This window comes from Ochotona princeps, chromosome 2 (genome assembly GCF_030435755.1).
Source record: "Ochotona princeps isolate mOchPri1 chromosome 2, mOchPri1.hap1, whole genome shotgun sequence".
Taxonomy (NCBI): Eukaryota; Metazoa; Chordata; class Mammalia; order Lagomorpha; family Ochotonidae; genus Ochotona; species Ochotona princeps.
This window is the reverse complement of record NC_080833.1, coordinates 44,442,430-44,464,985: the sequence shown is the minus strand read 5'-3', so window position 1 is coordinate 44,464,985 and position 22,556 is coordinate 44,442,430. Positions and strand designations below refer to the sequence as shown.

At 41.3% G+C, this 22,556-nt stretch overlaps 1 protein-coding gene across 1 annotated transcript in view; it reads right to left on the bottom strand.

Annotated features, from left to right (window-relative positions):
• Nucleotides 1-19,567, bottom strand: part of LOC131483236 (protein C10-like) — a 74,843-nt gene extending 55,276 nt beyond the window's left edge. Inside the window, 1 exon segment of the mRNA XM_058680827.1 lies at nucleotides 19,452-19,567. Within this exon segment, the coding sequence (XP_058536810.1) occupies nucleotides 19,452-19,567 (116 nt within the window).
• Between the last annotated feature and the right edge of the window lie 2,989 nt (nucleotides 19,568-22,556).

The following is a 22,556-nucleotide window of genomic DNA, read 5'->3' as shown; positions in this document are numbered from 1 at the left end:
TAAGGAACCAGGTTCTCCCCCAATAGACTGAAAAGACAAAGATGCAATAAACTACACAATACAAATGGAACCCATAAGAAAGCAAAACTATTCAACATAAATCATATAAATAGATTTCAAAAAAAAGACAAGAAAAGCCATTACAAAGTGATAAAGGATTCACTCCAGCAAGAGGAAATAACATGGTAAACACTTATGCACCCAAACAGGGGCACCCTAATGAACAAAGCAAACATTAACACCCTGGGAGCAAGAGATGGACTCCAACAGAGTAACAGTAGGGAGTGTTAACATGCTGCCTTCATTACAGGGATGATAATTGAGACAGAAAATTAACAAAGAAACATGTGAGTGAAATTATACCCTGTATCAGTGGGACCTAAGAAATACCCACCAAATGTTTCATCCAACAACTGAAGAATAAACATTCTTTTCTACCTGGAATATTTTCCAGGACATATCATGTAATCTATCACAAATTAAGGTTAAACAGAACTTTTAATTGAAGATCATGAATATCTCTTCTGACCATGACACAAAAAAAGAACCTAGAAATCAATAACATGAAAACAGCTTAAATGCATAGAAAGTAAATAGCTTACAACTGAACAACTAGTAGATGGAAGAAATTAGAAGTCAATTTTTAAATTGCTTGAAATGATTAAAACTTAGAACACAGCATACTAAACCTGTAGGATATAAGTAAAGTAGTAAGCAAGGAAGTTCACAGCAATCAAAAATGCAGAAAGATCTCAAACAATTTTTTGTAGTAACATAAGGAATTAAAAAAATAATAATGAAACAGTAAAAAAATTGTAGAAGGAAAGGAATAATAAAACTAAGAACAGAAACAAATGAAATAGAGTAAGAACTGTATAAGAGCAAGGTTTTGGCTTAATAGTTAAGACAGCTGCATCCCATATTAGATTCCTCTTTCTGTTTGGGTTAGATATCTGGTTCTGCTCCTCAATCCAGTTTCTTGATAATGAAAATCGCTGAAGTTAACCATGCTAATCCCACTGACTGGATTCTTGGTACCCATGTAGCAACCTCAACTGAGCTCCTGATTCCTAGCTTTTGTCCCATTTACAGGCCATTACAGGCATTTATGGAATAGGACAACAGATGTAAAATTTCTCTATGTCTCTCTCCCTCCCTCACTCCCTCCCTCTCTTTCTCCTCTTCCTGTATATGTCTGTCTCTTTTGTTTCACTGATTCTTAAATAAATGTACTTAAAAGTATATAAAAATCAATAAAATGAAGACCTGATTCTTTGAAAAAATAAACAAGATTTATAAATCCTTAAACAAATTTGCTAAGGAAAAGGGGAGATGTAAGTAAATAAGCTCGGAGATTCAAAGGACACATCACAACTCATAGATACTATATCAATACAAAAGGTTATGAGATTATTATGAACAATTATATGGCAAAAAATGATTACTTAGAAGACATGGTAAGAATTCCTTGAAGCACAAACTGCAGACTGCTGTGGCCTGGGAAAGCAGTAGAGTATGGCCCAAAGCCTTTGCACCCTGCACCCATGCAGCAGGCCCAGAGAAAGCTCCTGGTTCCTGGCTCCTGCCTTTGGATTGGTCCAGCTCCAGGCACAGGCAGCCATTTGGGCAGTAAATGAATGAATGGAAGATTTCTGTCTCCCTCTCTCCACAAATCTAATCTGCCTTTCCAATAAAAATAGATAAATCTTATAAAAATAAAAGAAATAGAAATTTATCCCTTAAATCTTGTCACTCTATTAAAGCACCACAGTAGACACAATATAGCAGATGTCTTTTTAATAGTGATTTCATTTCCCTTGGCTATATACTAGTGGTGGGATCACTGGTTCATAGGTTAGTCCTATGTTTAGTTATTTGACATGGTGTTATGCAATGACTATTCTAATTTACCTTCTCACAACAGTGTGCAAAAGATTTTTTTTTACTGCACATGGTTGCTAGCACTTGTTTTCTTTTGCGTTTTATGTAGTAGCCAATCTAATTGATGTGTTGAGGCTTTGATTTGTTTTTCCCTGATGATTAAAGATGTTGAACACTTTTTCCCTATACCTGCTGTTCCTTCGTATGTATTTGTCTGACAAATGTTTGTTTAAATTGCTTGTCTTTAAACTAGATTGCTTGTGGGTTTTGTTTGTTTTCTCTTACTGTTGAATTGCTTGAGTTTCTTGTATATTCTAGCAATTAAATATTTTTCCCTATTATGTCTTTTTGCTCTGTTGATTATTTTCTTTGCTATGCAAAAGTTCTTTAATTTGATGAAATCCTGTTTCTTTATCTTTGCTTGTTTCTTGTACTTTTGGGGTCTGATCAAAAAAGCTCTTGTCCATTCAAATGTCCTGAAGCAAATGCATACATTTAGGGTTCTATCTCATGCTTAATTGATTCTTACACATCACCATCTAACAATATTAAAGTCTGCTGGATGAATGACATGATGAGTGCCTAATGTGTGTACTGTCCACTGCTGGGAATTAAACAAGCTAAAGGTCTAGTAGCACAAGAACACATGTACCAACAAACCACTGTATTCTGGCTGCTGCTATACAGAGTAAATAGCAAGATAAAGCACCACAACTCATTGACAATAAACAGACTTAAGACCTAACAGCCACTAGCTCAACAAATTTTCTCACTTCTCCTAGCCTCAACTTTCTCATCTATAAAAACATGAGTCATAATATCTACTTCTCAGGATTGTTAGAAGAATTAGAAGACTACAACCTGTAGGAGGTTCGTCATAGGACAGGTCCTCACAAAAGTGAAATTTTATCTTCTCCATCTGCCTTGCCCTCTCAGGAACCTGCTCCTTAATGGAGAGATATTAAAACTGAATTAGAATGAGGCAGAGGCAGCTCCATGAATGCCTGGAACACTAGCATAACTCAGTAGGATGGTGTAAATGCATAGTGTTGGTTTTAAAATGTTAGTGACTCTCAGGGAGCTCACATGGTACAAAGCTAAGCAGCACCTGCAAATGAAAATAGACTGATCTTCTTTGCCTAACTAGGATTATATACTCCTACAATGTCTGCAAATGACCAGGGCATTCTATTCTTCCTATGTCCTTAATCACTGCCCATAAACTGCAACAGGTAACCCCAATTCCACAGCATAACATTCAAAGGCCTCTGGGTTTCCTTCTTCTCTGCAATGCATCTGCTCTCCCTACTCCAACCCCATGGAGCCTTCACATGAACTGTGATCCCCAAACACCAAGCATTCCAATACCCCATGCTTTCCTTTCTTCCTGAAATACCCTGTGTCTGAAAAATCTACTTCACTTCCTAAGAATGAGTTCAAATTTTAACTCCTTTGAGTCTGGGTTAGCTTTCCTCCTTGGTGCTCCCAAGATACTTGGGTTACTCTACTACCTTTTCTTGATGAACTTCAGGTACCCACTTGGACCTAGTGCTACCCAGTGTTGAAACTCAGGAGGTATGCAGTAAGAGCTTTTGGACTATGCAGTAAGAACCATTGGTCTACAGAATTGCTTTCACAGGTTCCACTTGTCATGCTGAGGAGTTTTGGAAAGCTGCCTTCCAGGTCCTCCCAGATACTGTCAGGGCTTGCCTGGAGTGTCACCTACCCTCTACTGAAGAGAGGCTCTTGATCAGAAATACAGACAAAAAGTGGGGAAGAGGAGAGAAACAGTAAGAGATGGACAGGGTCCACCATACAGGATGGCTCGGCTAGAGGTTCCTGTACGTGGGCACAAGTGTCCACAGGGGTTGGCTGCTCAATGGTCATCCTCTGGTCCTCTTCCCATTTACCACAGAAATAAGCCGAACTTAGAGCAAGAATAGAAGTTTGGGGTGAGAGTAGAGATGTCTCAGCCCTTACTTGGAGAGATAGTTCAGGCTAGAAGCTGATTTCCTTGCCCTCCTCTTGGGTTTTGACACAAAAAAGGTTAGCTTTGGAAATGCTTGAGAAGGAATAAAGAGAGAGAACGGATTTTAGTTCAGGCAAAGGGTATTATTAATCAAGAGAGTGATGGACCATTAGCTCCTTGGAGATGGCCCCGGACCATTTCCACAAGGCATGGTTTTATATATCTTAGGCATGGGTGATGTTAGAAGGCAGCAGCTCCTCCATTTGTGCATGTGTGTGATGTGCAATGAAAGGTACTCATCACGGCAAGCTGAGACAAGGTCTGGTTGGTTCCTATAGGGTATTCCAGACATTCTTGGATGGGGATGTTGGGCCTCCAGCAGATATCCAAAAAAGCAACCATCTTGGACCCAATCTGCCTCAGGCCAGCATCCTGCTCTGCCCATTCTAACACCACTGACTGCTAAACACACATTTGCCATCTAGAGGTTACTGTCATTGTGGCTGCTGAGTTTCACCTGTCTACTTGACATGACATGGACCCACTGTTGCAGCCAATGTGTGCTGTGAAAGACAGAGTCAAGGCCTAGAGTGTGGCCAGAGGAAGCAGAACCATAGCGAAGGGCTAGATTAAAAACAAGTTAGAGGTAATGAATAGCCATAAATATCTGGTTACACCCTAAACATGTCCTTTCAAGCATTTTACCAAGTACCTATCATGAGCCAGGTGCACTTCTATGCTTGTGCTTTACTATGCTGTCTCATTTAATCTACACAACCATAGACCGTTCCTATTGTTATCCTCAGTTTATATATGGGAGAAATTGAGGCACACAGAGGTCAAGTCATTTATCTAAGACCCTAAGATGATAAGGCCTTTGTGAAGATCAAGGTGAACCCATAAATGAGGATGAAATCCGATAAGAGGTAGCATAATCAAGAGAAGGGTAATGAGCATGTGAGGAGTGGGCTAGCCAAGCAATTTGGCAATTACCTCAGACACTCACTCAATACATATATTGTATATTTTATCCTGATTCTGTATTAGGATCTGAAATGACAGTGGTAAACAAACAAGTTCTCAGTACCTGGCCACGTTATACTTTTTTCGCTGTAGAAAATGAAGCAAATAATTGCACAAATAAATGACTATACACTTCAGAATGTCCTAGAAGGGTAAAATCCATGGCATCATGAAACTAAAAAGAAAGTATATATCATAAATATTAGGACTCAAAAAATTGCATTCTTACAAAGGCAAAGAAAACGAGTTCATAAAAAGAAGATAGGAAGGGGAGAGCGTTCTATGAAAAAGGAGGGGTTGTACAGAGGTACTGAGATGAGGCAGGGGCAAGTTTGGATTGAAGCTGAACGGCCAGAGACTGGCCATTTCAGCCTGGACCAAGCCATTTAGGACTTTGGGGCAAAACATGTAGGGAGGAAAATAATGGGAGCTGGAAAGGGAAGTTGAAGTCAGGCTTTGAATGACACATTAAAATAGTATGCTTTATCTTTGAGATACATGGAGCCAAGACAAGGTCATTGGCACATCACTTTAGAGATTAAACATAAAAACAATTGAAAATAGGTGTGTTTAATGGTAAGAGAAAAGCAAATCCCATCAGGCAGAGGGCCCCAGCCTGAAAGCCTTAACCCATTCCTTCCCTTGACATCTTCATCTGCCCAAGCACACTACAAAACAATAAGCTATCATTTACCAGCATTCTGCAAGCAAGGTAGTATGTAAAACTGAAGCAGGGCAATAAATCAGGCACATATAATTTGAGCCCCGAAGTATAGTAATTCTTCCTTTAATGCAACATCTGGTACAAATACGACAGTGTGCAGGGGGAGGGAACAGGGAATGCTATGTGGAGCTCTCATTACTGTGCAGCAGTGCTGGCAGCTCTGTCTCCCTCCCATCTTGCCAGCAACACCACAGACTGAAAAAGGAGCAGTATGATTATTCTCTCAGCTGGCCAAAGGGGAAGTTGAGTTAATTATAGACTTGTTTTCTGGTTATTAATTAAACCCGAGCTAACATCAGATCACAGAGGAAGTGCCATTTCCCGCCATGCCTCTAGTCTCTTGGAGCTGAGGGTTTGAGGTTCCTGCCTTTGCAAACCACCCTGTGTCCTGTTTCCTCCATGCATGTTCCCAGGAGGGTCCCAGAGATTTTGCCTTGTGTGCAAACAAAAGCTTATTTTTAGCTGGGGAAGAACACAACATTGAAGGCTCTGAGACAGCTCAGGGACAATAGGAGGAAGCTTGAGGACACTGACTGGTCAGAGACACTGAGGGCTCCAGGAGCTGCCACACCATCCTGCACCACTGCACACTCCCTGACGTCCTTGGATTTCTTGGTCCCCAATCGGATGTTGCCAGCTTCGCCTGCGTATTTCCTGTAAAGCAACTCTACAGAGGGACTGACTCCAAGGCAAGAGATGTGGTTTGAGGACCAAGCTCTCCAGTTGTCCGCACTTTCTAGGAACATACACTGAGGGAGTCACTTTTGTGCTTCAGTTACTTCTCTGAACTAGAGATTCTAATAGCATCCACCTCCAAGGTACAAGATGAGCACAAACAAGACAAGGTGTGTCAGGTACTTGGTAAATTTCCTGACACACAATTGTTCCTCCACTCTTCCAGGAAGACAGGCTTCCTGTCTGTATCTCCTACAGAAATGCCAAATTCTACAAGATATACCTGTGACATTGACAGTTGTGAATTACTAGATATATGACAAGATGATAACTAATGTCATCCCTGAATGACAAGCTTGAGCTTTCACCAAAAACTTTTTGCCTAGCTTAATCAGAGTTGTTCTACTTCTTCCCTTTCTTTAGGCTTCTGTGGACAGACAGGAATAAAGACGTGGAAAATGATAGTTGCTCTTCTAGTTTGCAGTAACTGGAGTTATTATCAGCATTAAATGAAACAACACGTATGCACCCTGACACACAATATGTGCTTAGGAAACAGCAAGGCCTTCCTTGCCTCCCATCTCCCATTCCCTCTTCATTTGGGAAGATGAATCAGCATGCCAAAATTCTTGACAAGAGGGTGCTGTCAGAGGCATGCCCAGCCCTGTCACTACGTGGTTTTGTCCTTAACTCCAAAGACAAAATTTTTGAAAATATACAAACTAGCACGTCCCTCACTCCTAATTTCCTATTTGCTGCTCATGCCTCAACATTTATGTGCTTCTGAGAAAAAAAAGAGGGTGAGAGGTGAGGAAGGCTATGGGGGAACATTTCAAGGCTTTTAATTTGCAGCTTAAGATGACTTTACTAGGAAAATATCTTCTCCCCATTCTCCAAGAATTGAGCAGGGACACATTTGCAGTTCTCCTTAGACACAGAAAAGTTTGGGCAAGGCAGTCAAAGTAGAATTTGACTGTTGCAGCCCCAAGTTTAAAGTTCAAGTTCCTCCAGTACCACTGCATCTCCTAGTACCTCCACAGGCAAAAGCTATTGGAGAACTCCTTCAGGAGAAGTTTCACATCCCTTAAGAGTTGCTGTGCTTCTTTCTAACATCCCAGACCCTATGCTATGCCCAGCTTTGTGCTGTGCAGAGTAGATGAGGAAGAAGCAAATAATCAATGCCAACCTGTCAGTGAAGTTCACAGGTGGGCCCCTGCCGCTGAGATGCAGCAAGCAGAACAGTGAGGAGGTTGCAGAGTAAGAAGTAAATGAAGATGCAATGTAAACATTAAGTAGCTGTACTATGTTGCTGCCTTCCTTTCCATCATGTATCTACCCTTCCAATGACCCTATGGAGGCAGAAAGGCCAAGACAAATGATTGGTGGCAGCTTGCTCATACCTAGACTGCAAATGAGGACATGGGAGTCTGGAGAACATAAGTGGTAGAGTTAGAATTCAAACTTCAGTCTGTTTCATCCTTGTCTGGTTATTACTCAGCCACCAAAACACATGAGACTATGAGGCCCAAAATAAAAGCCTTACAATAAGCAGAAGGACACAAACTTCACAGCAAGGATGTAGGTGTTCACTACTGGAGCCAATAGTGCTTTATGTTTCTTAAATTATAACCTGGTAAATTAATAACCCCCATGTCCTCAAGAAAAGGTTGGATTATGGGCAGGATCCTCCACTGAAATAGGTAGGGAAACATGTAATTGGCTTTAGAGAGACTCCTATCCCAAAATGATTAAATCAACTTTTGGTGCATGAAAGGGTAAGCCTCAGTTATTGGAAAATGTATTTAGGTGACACAGCTCATTTCCTGATGAAGCCCGATTAATGGGACATTACCGACCTAATTCCTCCAGAAGTAAATGACTCACCTCTCTTCCTGCTGGGCCGCCTGGAGCTTTCCATGTGCTTGGCCTCCTGCCCTTTCAAAAAACCCTAGTACTGGGATACGAAACTCAGCCAACACAGAAAGTAAAAAAATCAGTCTTATTTTTCTTTTATTTTACCTCCTGGTCCTCCACTAATTCAGCTTTAAATTAAGTGGCAGCTGAGAAGGCCTGGGGAGATCAAAATAGCCAGATGAGCAGGAGATTGAAGAATAAGAGAATGAGGTAAAGGAAATCTAGAGGTGGAGCTCTCAGAATGGACACAAAGCATGACACTATTTGTGCCTGAGTAAATGTTCACCAAAAATAGCACCTGCTACCAAGAAACACTAATCATCAAACAGTCAGGATGTCCTCTTTTGCAGTTAGGTAGTGTCTTTATGTCAAGCATCCTGCCATTTACTCAGTGGATTCTTGTGAAAAGACAGCCACCATCACAGGAATGAAGGTCAGTGAGACTTTGGTCAGAAAACTTACGGTGAGAAGAAGCCTTTGTTACTGAATCCACACATGACTGAGTGTCCAACCCATCAACAACAGAGGCTGATGCTGAGCCTGAGGTGTAGCACCACTTACAGAGAAGCCATCCAGCCACTGGCCTTGAACCATGGAAGGGGCAATGATACGGATCTGCCCTGAAACAGGTCCTGGATGGCACATAGACTTAAATTCACTGCCCACCATGTTCTTATAATTGTGCTCTCCATAGACAAAATACCTGTTCTTCATCAGGAATTCCACAAGACACTGCTACTGACCAGAGAACTCATTTTACAAGAAAGAAAAGGACTTTTACAACCTTGAGTCTTTACTACTCAGAAACAAACGAAACAGGGGAAGGAGCCTTGACTCCTTACTTGAGGATAAAGCCTTGACTGGTTACTAAAGTATAATACTTGTGAATCTGTTGTATTGTGTTACAAGACCCAGTGTATTTCTGAACTGCTTATACGTCATTTATTTACAACCAAAATTCTTGGTGGTGAGTGAGAACCAAAAGGAAAGGACCTTCTTTATTAATTTAATGACTCATTCACAAAAATTTCACACCAATCCTGCAAATTTACATACTGCTAGTTTGGGGAGACTCTATTTCCCAGAAAAGAATGTTTCTACAAGGAGACATAGCAATGGCTCATCCCACTAAAATCAAGGCTTCCAACAGACTGGTGTTCCTCATACCACTGAACTATGACAACCAGTGATAAAAATTCAGGGAAGACCAAAGGAACCTCATGCACTTGGATCTGCTGTGGCTACATAAATCTTCTGCCCTTCAAGAATGAAGGTCAGGGTCACCCAACCAACTAAAGAACTGTGACCAACCGCAGTACCTGAATGGAAACAAAAAGAACATAAATGTTGTTCTGGAATAAAAACATCTTGATGTAGCTGTACCTCCACAATCAGTTGTAAAGATGAGAAAGTTGTGGCCAGGAAACCAGTCATTAATCTCTCCAGTTCCTTCCTGAGCATAAGAAATACATGCAAGAACTTCTAACTGCAAGAACTACATGCAAGAGATACTAGAAAGAGATTATCTTATTTTGTCAGCTTCTCTAGAGGAAACAATCATTCCTTCTCTAGAGACTGATAAGATAGATACTGAATAAGATTAGGGTCCAGCAGGTGTGGTAACCTACCTTATACACACCAGGATCCCATATGGGTGCCAATTTGTGTCCCAGCAGCCCAGCTTCCCATCCAGCTCCCTGCTGTGGCCTGGGAAAGCAGTCAAGGACAGTCCAAATCTCCGGAGCCTATAGCTGAGCAAGATACCCAGAAAAAGTTCTAAACTCCTGGCTCCTGGTTTCAGATCACCTCAGCTCCTGCCATTGTGGCCGCTTGGGGAGTGAATCAGAGGACAGAAGATCTTTCTTTATGTATCCCCTCCTCTATCTATGCCTGACTTTCCAATAAAAATTATAAAAACTGAAAAAAAAAACATTAAAACTCTAGGCAGCCAAAAAATGACTTATGCTTCCCACAAAGAAATATATATTGGACAATTAATATAAGTCAGACAATGTTCACACTGGGATCTGAACACTTGGTATGGAATGCAATCAGTAGCTAGGGCGAAGTGGCCATTCATAGAGCACAGCCCATGCAAGGATTCAGAATTATCTTGCCAGTGCCAATCATCCCATGAAATCAGGAGCAGACAGCTAGGGAAGAGTATTTGTCTGCAGGAGAGCAGGTAAGCAACTCAGCCAACACTGTACTTGTTGATGCTGGTAGGACTAAACATAAATACAGGTTACTCTTAGGTCATGTCACATTCCACCACCACAGGTCTTCATCCTCTACCTGCCAACACTTCTTTCTTATTGCTGGTGGAAGGTTGAACACTGAACCAGAGGGAAGAGGACTGAATGAACTTGGTCTGGATCGTCAACATAAGCCTAAATAAGTAATTCTGATCGATCCAGGAGTGACTGATTTTTTTTTCCTCAAAAATGCAAGGGTGGGTCCGTGGAGATGGCACAGAGGGCTTGCTCACCAGAAAGAAAATCTTCCTTCCATAGCAGCAGGTTTTGCAAATAGCCAGCCCTGCTTTCGGATGCAGGCAAACCCTTGCCACATCCCTATTCTAAATCGAAGCCAAAGCTTTAATTTCCTTTGTGGGAATTAGCAATGGTCCTTGTGAGAATAAAATATGCTACTGACCCAAAAGAAGTGGGAAGAAACAGGAGTCAAATGCGGTCATTGCTTAAAAAAATGGAAATGCAACTGCAGAGCCAGGCCCACAGCTGCCTCCCCAGGAAGTCCTATTAATGAGGACAATGGCCAAATTGTTCTCAACTGTAGAAAGAAACTGTAGTCCCTACCATGAGGGCCTCTAAGTGTCTTTGTCTATATATTCTTTCCTTGAAATACAATTTATTGGAAATTCTGCCAGATCTCCAGGGGGGGGGACAAAAGGCTGGCAGGAAAATGAAACACCTAATTAACAGAGAAAAAGAACTGTTCCATGGTGCCAGAGAACTTTCTGCAAGAAAGGAGTTAAGGGAGGGAGACCCAAGCAACACTGAACACCTGTAACTTGTGCACTTTTTAAGACTTTTGTGAAGATGAAACAAGTTCCTTAACCAGAGGACTGTACATGTAATGTTATGTAAGTGTTAGCTATTATCATTACGTCTTAGGCAATCCATTGTTACTTGAGTTATCCTTGCAGAAACGCTGAGTTAAATCAGCTCTCTGATCATTAAATAGAGAAGCAAGAGAGGTGATCAGTCACTTGCCTAAGCTTTCAGATTCACTACTTAGTGGAGCTGGGACTCAAATCCATAATTCTACTCTTTTAAACCTGGAATGGTGCCAGAACATCAAGTCATTACCATGGTCCCCTATGATGAGAAAGCTTTGTCCATCTGCAGCCTCAGAATTTCATCATCAGCCTCGATCTACTTAGAGTATTAGTCCCCTGTCTACATGCTGGTGAAGAAATGCAACTCAGATCATGGAAATCCTGGGGAAAGAGGCAGAAAACAAACAATCCTATGCACGTAGTACCTTTACTTCCACAATTAAGATAGGAGGGGTAATGGGCGTTGTGGCATAGCAAGCTAAGCAGCCACTTATAACTAACTATATGAGTGCTGGTTCAAGTCCTAGCTGTTCCACTTCCAATCTAGCTCCCTGCTAATGCATCAGGGAAAGAAGCAAGATTGTCCACATGTTTGGACTCCTGCATCCATGTGGGAGACTCAGATGGAGCTCCAGGCTCCTAACTTCAGCCCCATGCATTGTAGATACTTGGAGAGTGAACCCAGAACCAAAACCTCTCTCTCTTTCTCTCTCTGAAGCTCCAGCTTTTGAATAACTAGACAAACTTGGAAAAAGAAAGAAAGAGGGCCCGGCATGATAGTGTAGTGGCTAAAGTCCTCATCTTGCATATGCCAGGATTCCATATGGGTACCAGTTCTAGCCCCAGCAGCCCCACTTCCCATCCAGCACCATGACTGTAGCCTGGGAAAGCAGTCAAGGACAGCCCAAAGTGTTAGGACCCTGCACTCTGTTGGGAGACCCAGAGCAGGCTTCGGATCGGCTTCGGATCGTCTCAACTCTGGTCATCACAGTCACCTGAAGAGTAAATCAGCGGACAGAAGATCTTCCTTTCTGTCTCTCCTCCTCTGTATATCTGACTTTCCAATAAGAATAAATAAATCTTTAAAAAAAGAAGAAAGAGGGCCCGGTGGCATGGCCTAGCGGCTGAAGTCCTCGCCTTGAATGCACCGGGATCCCATATGGGCGCCGGTTCTAATCCCGGCAGCTCCACTTCCCATCCAGCTCCCTGCTTGTGGCCTGGGAAAGCAGTCGAGGACGGCCCAATGCATTGGGACCCTGCTCCCACGTGGGAGACCTGGAAGAGGTTCCTGGTTTCCGGCTTCGGATCGGCGCGCACTGGCCCGTTGCGGCTCACTTGGGGAGTGAATCATCGGACGGTAGATCTTCCTCTCTGTCTCTCCTCTTCTCTGTATAGCTGACTTTGACTTTGTAATAAAATAAATAAATCTTTTAAAAAAATAAAAAATAATAAAAAAAAAAGAAGAAAGAAATGAGGATAGTTTAAGAGGGTGTGGGCATGAGAAAGGAGGGGTGGGGGAGTGAGAGAAAACAAGCAGCTCTATTGGCATTTGTTTAACTATGTGTTTATGCATTTGTACCCAGCCTTGACGTTAAGGGATTATGCAGCTGAACTGTAAGTCTTACTTGGAGCAGCAAATTTCCAATGAGTTTCCTTGAAGTCTGGCCCTATTGACTTTTTCAACTTTAATTTATCATTTCTTGAAATAATACCAGTATAAAGCCTTGGCAACCAGCCAACTTCTTCCACCACCTGCCTTCTGCAGAAATCATCAAGCGAAGCTTCTAGCACAATGCAGAATGCATAGTAGGTGTTCCAAACGGCCAGATGCCTGCAGGACCAGAAGTCACCCCAGATAGCACTCAGGAGATTTGTTAAACTTCCAAAGGTAGTTGTTCTCGTGAGGGTTGAGAAGATCTACATTTGAGTAACCCCTTTCTTTGCTTCCTTTTCTTACTCCCTAGGAAGTCCTCGCCTCAATCAAGGTGGCAGGCACTGTCTGGCTTGCTTGTATTCATGAGTGTCTTCCCAGCAGACGAAGTCCCACCCCTCAATCCTAGTACTGAATTGAAACAAGCTGGCTGCAACTGCAAGCATGGCCAGCTCACACCAGCTGGGACCTGCACACAGCTTCAGAAAATACTGTTTTATGTTCAGATGCAAATGACAATTTCCTCTGGAGAACATGCCCTGGTCTGTGTTCCATTCTGAGCAAGGGGAGTGGGGGGTCAGCAAAGCCATTTGGTCCAGGCTCTCAGGATGAATTATGCCATACTGAAGCTTTCCTTGCATTCAGAGATTGGCCTGGGCTTCAGGAAAGATGCAGAGTGCAGGACAGTGATGTTTCCCAGGGATACTAAGCCCATGTTCTTGTCCCTATCCTCATTGCAGCCCCAAGGACCAGCACTAGTGGCCTGACTCTAACCACAGCACAGCATCTCAACTGGTCTTCTTGCCTCCAAGGTTGCCTTCTCCAGTGCATCCTGCACTCAACCATTCATTCATTCAAAGTGCCATTCCTCTACTAGAGACAGCACATAGAGTAGGAGCCACACAGGAAGAGGAAAAACCTACCCTCAGAAGGTTTACATCTTTTTTTTAAAGGCTTATATCTTTTTTTTTAATAATCTTACTTAGTTGATTAGGGTACAAAGGGTCAAGGAAAGGCTTATATCTTAATTATCTTTCTCAAGCATGGTTCCCATCATATTACTTCCCTGCTCGCATTGTAATGTTCTCAGTAACGTTCTCAATAGTTCATTATGATCATTTAAATAAAAACTAGACTTCCTGACACAAACTGGGATCTGCACACTTATACTGAAATCTGCTTGTCCAGTTTTAACTTCAATTTTTCACTACTTATAACCCAGTTATGAACCTGTCAAAAACCTACCCATAACAGGCCAGACAGAGCTAAGCTGCAACACCAACCAGCGAATGCTGAGATGGGGCAGGCCATGCCAGACTGGGCTGCAGCACCCACTGGCATGGACAAGACCCAAGGCTGGGAGCAGGCCTGAAAGGGGAGTTTCAAGGCTTCCCCTGCTAGGCTTCTGCTTCTGCTGGTGAGCTTGAGAGATTGTATCGAGGGCAGGATGTGCTGGGCTGGGCCATTTGTACCAGCTGGCACACTCATGAGTCAGAATAATTGCAGCTTAGCCAGGCTCTACCATATCATTCATTGGTAAGAGCCAGGATTGGGTGCAAGTAATGTCAGGATGGACTGTGGTAACCCCTTGCAGACACAAGATGGAAGGCTGCAAGCAGTCCTAGTAGGGAAACTGTGGGCACTCTTATGCCAGGCTGGGGCTACCCAGGCTGGACAAGAAAGCAGTGCCTGCTGACATGTGTGGGTTAGGTTTGGAAACAGGGTGGACTGAGATGTGTGCATGGATCTGTACGAGAGTCAGGTAGGGCACAGAACAGGCTGGGCTAAACTGCAGCACATATCAGCACATGCAAAAAACAGGACTAGGGGTGGGCCTCATGGAGGTTGTTGGGTAATTCCAACAAGGCTACAGCACCCAGTGATGTGCATAAAGACTGGACTTGTGGTGTGCTGGGCTGGGCTAGGCTGCAGTAAACATTGGTTTGCATAAGAGACAGGGGTGGAAGCAAGCTGCATCCACCAGTATGTGCATTGGCTGGTGCAGGTGACAGACGTAATCTGATCCTGAACTGCTTGGCACACACAAGAAGCAAGTCTAAGGCTATCCCAGATGAGATTTTTTCGGGAACTCCCCAACTAGATCACTCTACTTATATCTGGCCCCAGGGAAAAATCATAAGATATGTGCTATGCCCTTGGAATGTGCATATCAGATCTGGGCTTCCTCCATTCATGAGGCTCATGCAGTATGAAAGCATACACATGCACACAAAGCACATGGAAACCAGCTCATCTAGGTCAGCAGAGGATGTTGAGTGCCTCATCAGAAGATGGAAAGCAAAACAGAACAGATCATATGGCTCATATGGCCAAGCTTTGCAGCGAGTGTCTGGGTCTGTGGAGGCACTAAGGTGGACCTTGTCAACCAATAGACCTTGAAGAGATTTTCTCAACCCTGGAACAACAAAGCCAGCAACTTCTCTGAACTATCAAATCCACTCAAGCAACGCCTTGGAACATCCCTCCCAACATCAGAGTCTTTACAGCATCATCAAATGACTGTCACCCATGCCAAGCGCTGACGTAGGTTGACAGCAAGAAGCAACCCTCTCTCTCATCCTTCTCCCACAGGAGAAAAAAAAAAAAATCAAAATGTTTATTCCACCCACCTTCCTCCATTCCTCCACCCTCTCTACTCTAATCTGAGGACCACATGAACATGCATACCTCTCAATAATGTAAACATTATTTAAAAATAAAATCGTATTTTTTAGAAACTGAAAAAAAAAGAAATGGGCCTGGCATGATGGCAAGGTGAGTGGCTAAAGTCCTCACCTTGCACGTGCTAGGATTCCATCTGGGTACTAGTTCATATCCAGCCTGCTCCACTTCCCTTCTAGCTCTCTGATTGTAGCCTGGGAAAGCAGTCAAGGACAGCCCAAAGCCTTAAGACTCTGTACTCACATGGGAGATCCAGAAGAGACTCTTGGCTCCCGGCTTCAGCTCACTTGGGGGGAGAACCAGAGGATGGAAAATTTCTCTCTGTCTCTCCTTCTCTCTATAGATCTGACTTTCCAATAAAAAAACAAGATCAATCTTTTAAAAAAATTCCTCTCTGAGCCAGCCAGGAGTCACCTTTTCCTTAGTGTTCTCATAGCACTATCCCATGAACGTACAGTCAGGAGAAAAGACAGAAAGCATACCAACAATAAACAAACATGCAAACCCAAATTTATTCTTTGACAGTCCTATTCTCCTAAGCCCAATTCATGAGTCTCTTTCCATGTGAGGATTTAACTAGAATCTGTCGAAATCCTAAAATGTACCAAGATCTGCACTATAGTTTCATTTATTTTATCACTCCCCATCCGCTATCTATTTTCTTCTGTTTACAGAGAAAGTGAGGCTGTTTACCCAAGGTCACATAGCTAGATGATAAGAAATTCCTAACACGTCAAGTCTAATCGATTTCCCTTATACATTCCCAACAGCTGTTTCTCCCACCTGGAAGACAGGAATCAAATACCCCATAATGCATTGAGGGTGACTGTGAAGCGACAGGGGAAGCACTGGGCATCTACCTGGGCATTCTCCACACTTACCAACAAGCCATGTAAATACTATTTGATTTAAAGAATGTCTATATTCAGTCAAAGCCACATGTTGCATATTATGGAATGGAATGTTAAGCTAGCATACATTTTACAGTGAAATGCAAGTCTTCCAATGCACTTCACACTTGGCACCAGAGTGGCGCTGCTTTGGGCTGTGCTCCAGGCCTCCCAGCTGGTACCCATTCAGTCTCCATTGCCATGAGGGCTGCTTGGATAGAAAACTGTTTGTTTGTTTGTTTGTTTTGTTATAGTAAGTTCTTCCTAAACTGTGTGTGATTTCCCTCTCCCAAGAGCTGGGCTCTGCATGTGGCAGGTGACTGATTGAGGTCTGTTGGCCAAATGATACGGTTCTGATCAACAGACGCCCCTTCTCTGAAGCATTTCCAGTTCCTCAGGGACTTTGGCTGCTTTACCCCAATAAATTTTGGTCCTTGTGTCCAGTGTTTGTTCAGGGGAGGATCCATTGCAGAGGCTATGCATTGAAGATGTTACACCCTCACACAACCAATCCACATACGTTACAATTGGTTCTAGCCAGTATTAACCAGCATCAAACAAGCTCTGCAGAACATGTGGGGTTTTAACCTTTTGTTTTCATTATCTGGAGAACAACTCAAACATGATACATAGCACATGAGCCACTATACCCTTCACCTCCTGCTTCCCTTATCCATGGCAATGTGGGCTACTCACAAACCTCGTTTCTTCTAGATCCCAGCTTCAGGATCCTGCTCAATATAACACTCAGGTGCTCCTAACCAAGAGGTCAGAGTTAGCACAAGACATAAGTGTGCTCACCCTCCACAGCCTAGAGCACAGTCCATGGATCGAGGGAAACTAGTTCAGTTCTTCTCAGGGAAGTTCAACAAATGCTGACTATATGCTTTGCATTTGCCTGCCTTACACCTGCCACCCTAGATCTGACCTAGGAACTATCAGTGCAAGCATTTATTAGAAGCCTTCTTAGGATTTCCAGTGCCCTAAGGGTTAAGGGTTGTTTCCCTTTCCTGAACCCGATTAGGAAACCCATTAGAAGTTCCTGGCTTCTGGCTTCACCCAGGCCCAATTCAGGCCGTTGCTGTCATTTGTGGAGAAAACTAGCAGATGGAAGATGTCTAATCATCTATGTATCTCTTCCTTTCTCTTTGTAACTCTGCCTTTCAAATAAATAAAAATGAATCTTTTTTGGAAAAAAAAAAAAGATAATGTATTGGCTAGACATGTTGGGCATTTGGCCTAGCAGTTAAAGCTGCCAGTTTGAACACTCAAGTTTCACACTGAAGTACCTGAATTCAATTCTGGGCCCTGGCTCCAGTTTCCTGTTAACGTGTACCCCTGGGAGGCAGAAGTGGTAGATCAAGTAGTTGAGTTCTTATGACTCAGGTCAGACACCTGGGTCGAGTTCCAAGCTTTAAACCTCAGCTTCCACTTAGCCCTAGCCATTGAATGCATTTGGAAAATGAACCAGCGGAGGATGAGCGTGCTCTCTCTCTCTCTCTTTCTCTTTCTCTCTCTCTCTCTCTCCCCTTCATTTTCAAAAGAAAGGCCTATTTTCTATGAATATTTTGAAGCCTGTTCCTATACAGTATTGATTTTGTTAAATTTCTAGCACAAGGAAGATGCAACTGTTTTAAGGAAATACATCAAGTAATGAGGAAGAATACTATCACCTCGCCCCAGTCTCTTCCATGGCCTTTCTCTCCAGCCTGGAGACCCCACCCCTCCCATCCCTCATATTGCCCGCCACTCTATTGTCTAAAACTCTTCCATAAGCCCATCAGAGAAAAGGCCAAATTCAGTAATTCATTCCATTCCACTGTTGAATAGCATTGCATTGCATAGGTATACAACAATTTGCTCATCCATTCACCTGCCCATGAATGGCTAATTTGTCTTCATTTGGGAACTACTTTCTCCTAGACTGTAAGCATTAGTTTCTGTGTGTGTGTGTGTGTGTGTGTGTGTGTGTGTGTTCACTCTCTTGAGTAAATACCTAGGAGTAGACTGTGTGGGTCATACAGCTAGTGTGCTATTTACTCTGTAGGAAACAACCAAATTCCTTGCATCATTTTATATCCCAAGCAGCAACCTAATGAAACTTGCATTTGTTCTGCATCTTGTCAATTCTTAGTATGATCAATCTGTTTAATTTTAGAAATTCTGCTTGGTGTCTGGCAGAATTACATTGCTATTTTAATTCCAAATTTCTTACAGTTGATAATGTTGAGCACATTTTCAAGTGCTTATTGCTCATTTCCTTATCACGTTTGGGTCACGTATGTTCAAATATTTTGCCTGTTTTATTACATTGTTAGTTTTACTTTTTGTTGAAGTGTGTATGTGTTGTTAGTAATAGTCTTTTTAAGATAAAGGGTTACATCCTAAAGCTAGTGGACAAGTGACATTAAAAGATGACTTTATTTTGACACAAATAAATGGAAATTTATCCATAGTTCTGCCATAACATGTACTTTCTGTGTACTATGAGAAAAATATTTTGCCCCAAGAAAAATAAACTTACACTTGAGCTCCTTTTTTTCTGCAAACATTTTGAAGAAGGCTTTTATCTGTTATGAACATTTTATCCCAGATGGTGGCATTAGCTCTCATTTTCTTCACGTTTTGGTTTGAAGAGTTTACATTCACTCAAGCAAAATGCACTAATTATATAATTCTGTAATTCATGATTCTATTTCTTACCCAAAAAACTATGCTTTAATCCCAGGATGAGAAAATTTTAAGTATTAGCTTTGATATTTCAATCTGAGATTGAGTTTGGTGAGAGATCAAAGTCATGTTTGTCTCAAACAGATACTGAGCCCCAGCTTTGTATATTGTAAACCTTTTCCTTTTCCCACCGGATTGCCTTGGCACTTTCACTAAAAATCAATAAGCCCTACATTGTTTGCTGTCTTTCTGGATTCTATTCTGATTCATAAACCTATATTTTTGGCCTTTACCGTTCTTTCTTGACCGCTGTGGTTTTGTAGTAAGCCTTCACATCTGTTAGGGAAGGCCTCCAACTTCGTTGTTTCTCCAAAGTGTTTTGGCTACTTTGGGTTCTTCGTAGGTTCATGCCAATTTTATAATAATTTATCAATCCATAAAAGATATTCTTGAATATTTATTAGAATTTCATAGCACCTATGGATCAATCTGGGAGAGAAATGATGTCTCCGAAATATTGTCCTGATGTTTGAGCAAAGTATATCACACTACTGGTTTAAATCTTGCTTTTCTTAACTGTTCTATAGTTTTCACATTATTTTTAAAAAACACTTGTATACTACTTTAAATTTTGTAATACTACGTCATGTGTATTAAACACACTTTTCCATTGTTGCCTGCTTGCTTTATATGAAAGTACAACTTCTTTTGCATGTTATACTTGTGTTTGGCAGTCTTGATTAACTAATTTAATTCTTGCTTTTAGTTTTGTAGCTTCCCTAGGATATCTACATGTATGACCATTTCACCTACAAATGAAGGCAATTTTGCTTCTTTCTTTCCAAAATAAGTCCCCCTTTCTCCTTGCTTTGTTATCTATGATCTCTAGTATATTATTGAGTAGAACTGATGAAAATGAAAATCTTTCAATACAGGGGGAAAGTATCCATTCTCAATGCCAAGCATGAAATTGGTTGCAGATTTTACTGTGAGTAGCTTCCATCAAGTCAGGAGTTGCCTTTTCTTTCTGTTTTGCTGAGAAGTTTTATCATGAATGAGTGTTAAGTAGTATCAAATGTTTTTCTCTGTTGAGATGACTTTATTTTTCTCCTTTATTATATTAGTATCATTTTATTGCATTACTGAATTTCAGATGCTAATCATACTTGCATTCCTGGGATAAAGACAGGATATTGCTGGCTGCAATTTGCTTATGTTTTGCTGCTATTTTGAGCTTATGTTCATGAGGAATATTAATCTTTTAATATCTATGCCTGCTTTGGGGATCAGGGTAAGGACAGGCTCATAAAATGAATTGGAAAACTCTCCATCTTCCTCTAAGAAGTATTCGTTCTTTCTTAGTTATTTGGAAGAATTCATAAGTGAAACTATGGAGAAGTTTATTTTTATGTTTTTAAGATAATTGTAGACTTAACAGGAGTTGCAAAAAGAATAGTACCAGGGTTCCCATATATTCTTCACTCAGAAACTCTTAAGATTAATATCTCATGTAATCTTAGCATGATTATCAATTTTTTAAAAAAAACCAACAGCACCATAGCTACACCCCAAACTTGTAGCAATAATATTTTTACTAATACTTTATTTTGCATTCACAATCTAATCTAGGCTGTGACATTGCATTGTATTTGCCACATCTCCTTAGTCTCAACCCATCTGTGACAGATCCTCAGCCTTTTTCTGTTTTTCATTGATCATGACTTTGAGACTTTCAGGAACTCTAGTCAATTATTTTGTAGAATGGCTCTCATTTGAGTTTATATATTGTCAATTCAGTATAAGGTTAAATTTTTCCATTATTGCAAAGAAACCATAAGCAGTAATGCACGCTTCAGAATATATCGTATCAGGAGATATGTGATGTTGGTATGCATTACCGATGACACTAACCCTGATGACTTGGTTAAGGCAGGGCTGCCCATGTCTTTCTACCATAAACGTGGCTTTTTTTAAGGCGTTTTTTTCCTTAGACTAATACATAATTATCTTGAGAGAAATGCTTTGAAACAATATTAATATCTTCTCTTTAAACTTTTAAGACTTTATCACTCACCAGTTAACCTTTTGCCTGTACAAATTACAACTGTCTTCACGCAACATATTTTTTCTCCCCTTTGCTGCTTGTAGGATTTGCTCTTAGAGTGAGATCCTAAACTTTCTTGTGTGCTGGATTTTTCTTTCTTTCTTTGAGAAGCATTTGATTGTTTTCTAACTGGCAGCTCAGTTATCTGTGGATTAGTTTGATCCTTTCAAGCCTGATTTTAAACAAGTGGCCCATAATTTAGAGCTGGGCCAGTACTTCTAACACGACGTGATCCTCCTGGTGTTACAGAATGCCCTGGGTGTTCAATGAGGTCTCTCTACTCAGAAATTGCTGCACAGACCCCAGTTACTCTCCTTGACCTCTTGCAGTTTTACTCTAAGCACATTAAACCGACAACTCAACAACAGACTCCAGAGGATCCCAAGCGGATATCCAAAGCTTTTTCTCTGTAGCTTTCTCGCATACTTTCCTGTCAACTCTAGCAGAGTCTGCCTCCCTGAATTCTGAGCTCAAACTCAACTCAGCAAGGCTGCCATGGTCTAATGGACATCTCCCCACGGAGACCACAGCCCCTAATCTGCCTCCACGCAGAAAGTGAAGTGATCACTGGGCTCATCACCTTCATTTTCTTTTTTTAACATTTAAGATCATGTACTTTACCAAATTTTTCAGATTATTTCAGAGAAGCAAGGAATTTGGACCACGTTAGTCCACAAAAAGATGGAAGTCGGAAATTTTTCCCATTTCTTTTCCTAGAGGCAAGATAGGAGATTCAAAAGATGTTAGGCCAAATGAAAATGTTTCAGGCATCAGTGAAAATTATTATATACATAATGTGATTAAATTAAACATTTCACAATATTTTGAAATAATTTCTTATATTACAATGTCGGAACATGATCTGTAAACTTGAACTTCACAATCATCTTCAGTTTAGTCTCACATTTTATTTAAAATTGCTATTTAGAATTTCAATTCTATTGCCTCAGCAGAGTAAAATTATGTAAAGATATTGTTTATAACAACAACATGACTATTTTCCCAGAGATGGAGGCAAAAATGTGTTTGATGAAATAATGGCATAAAAGGGATTAATTCCCTTTTAGTTTTATCATTCACCCAAACATTATTAGTTCATCAGTAGAACACTCACATGTATTTGGTAGTAATTCAATTCAGTCATCTTTTATGCTCTGCCAATTTTCAAAAAACCGTAATTTAAGATTTTTTGAAATTTTATCAAAATGCTATTTAATAATGCATTTGATGGATTTATAATCTACAAAACATTCAGACAGATGGAACAGAGTTGTGACTTGAACTCTTGCTCCGG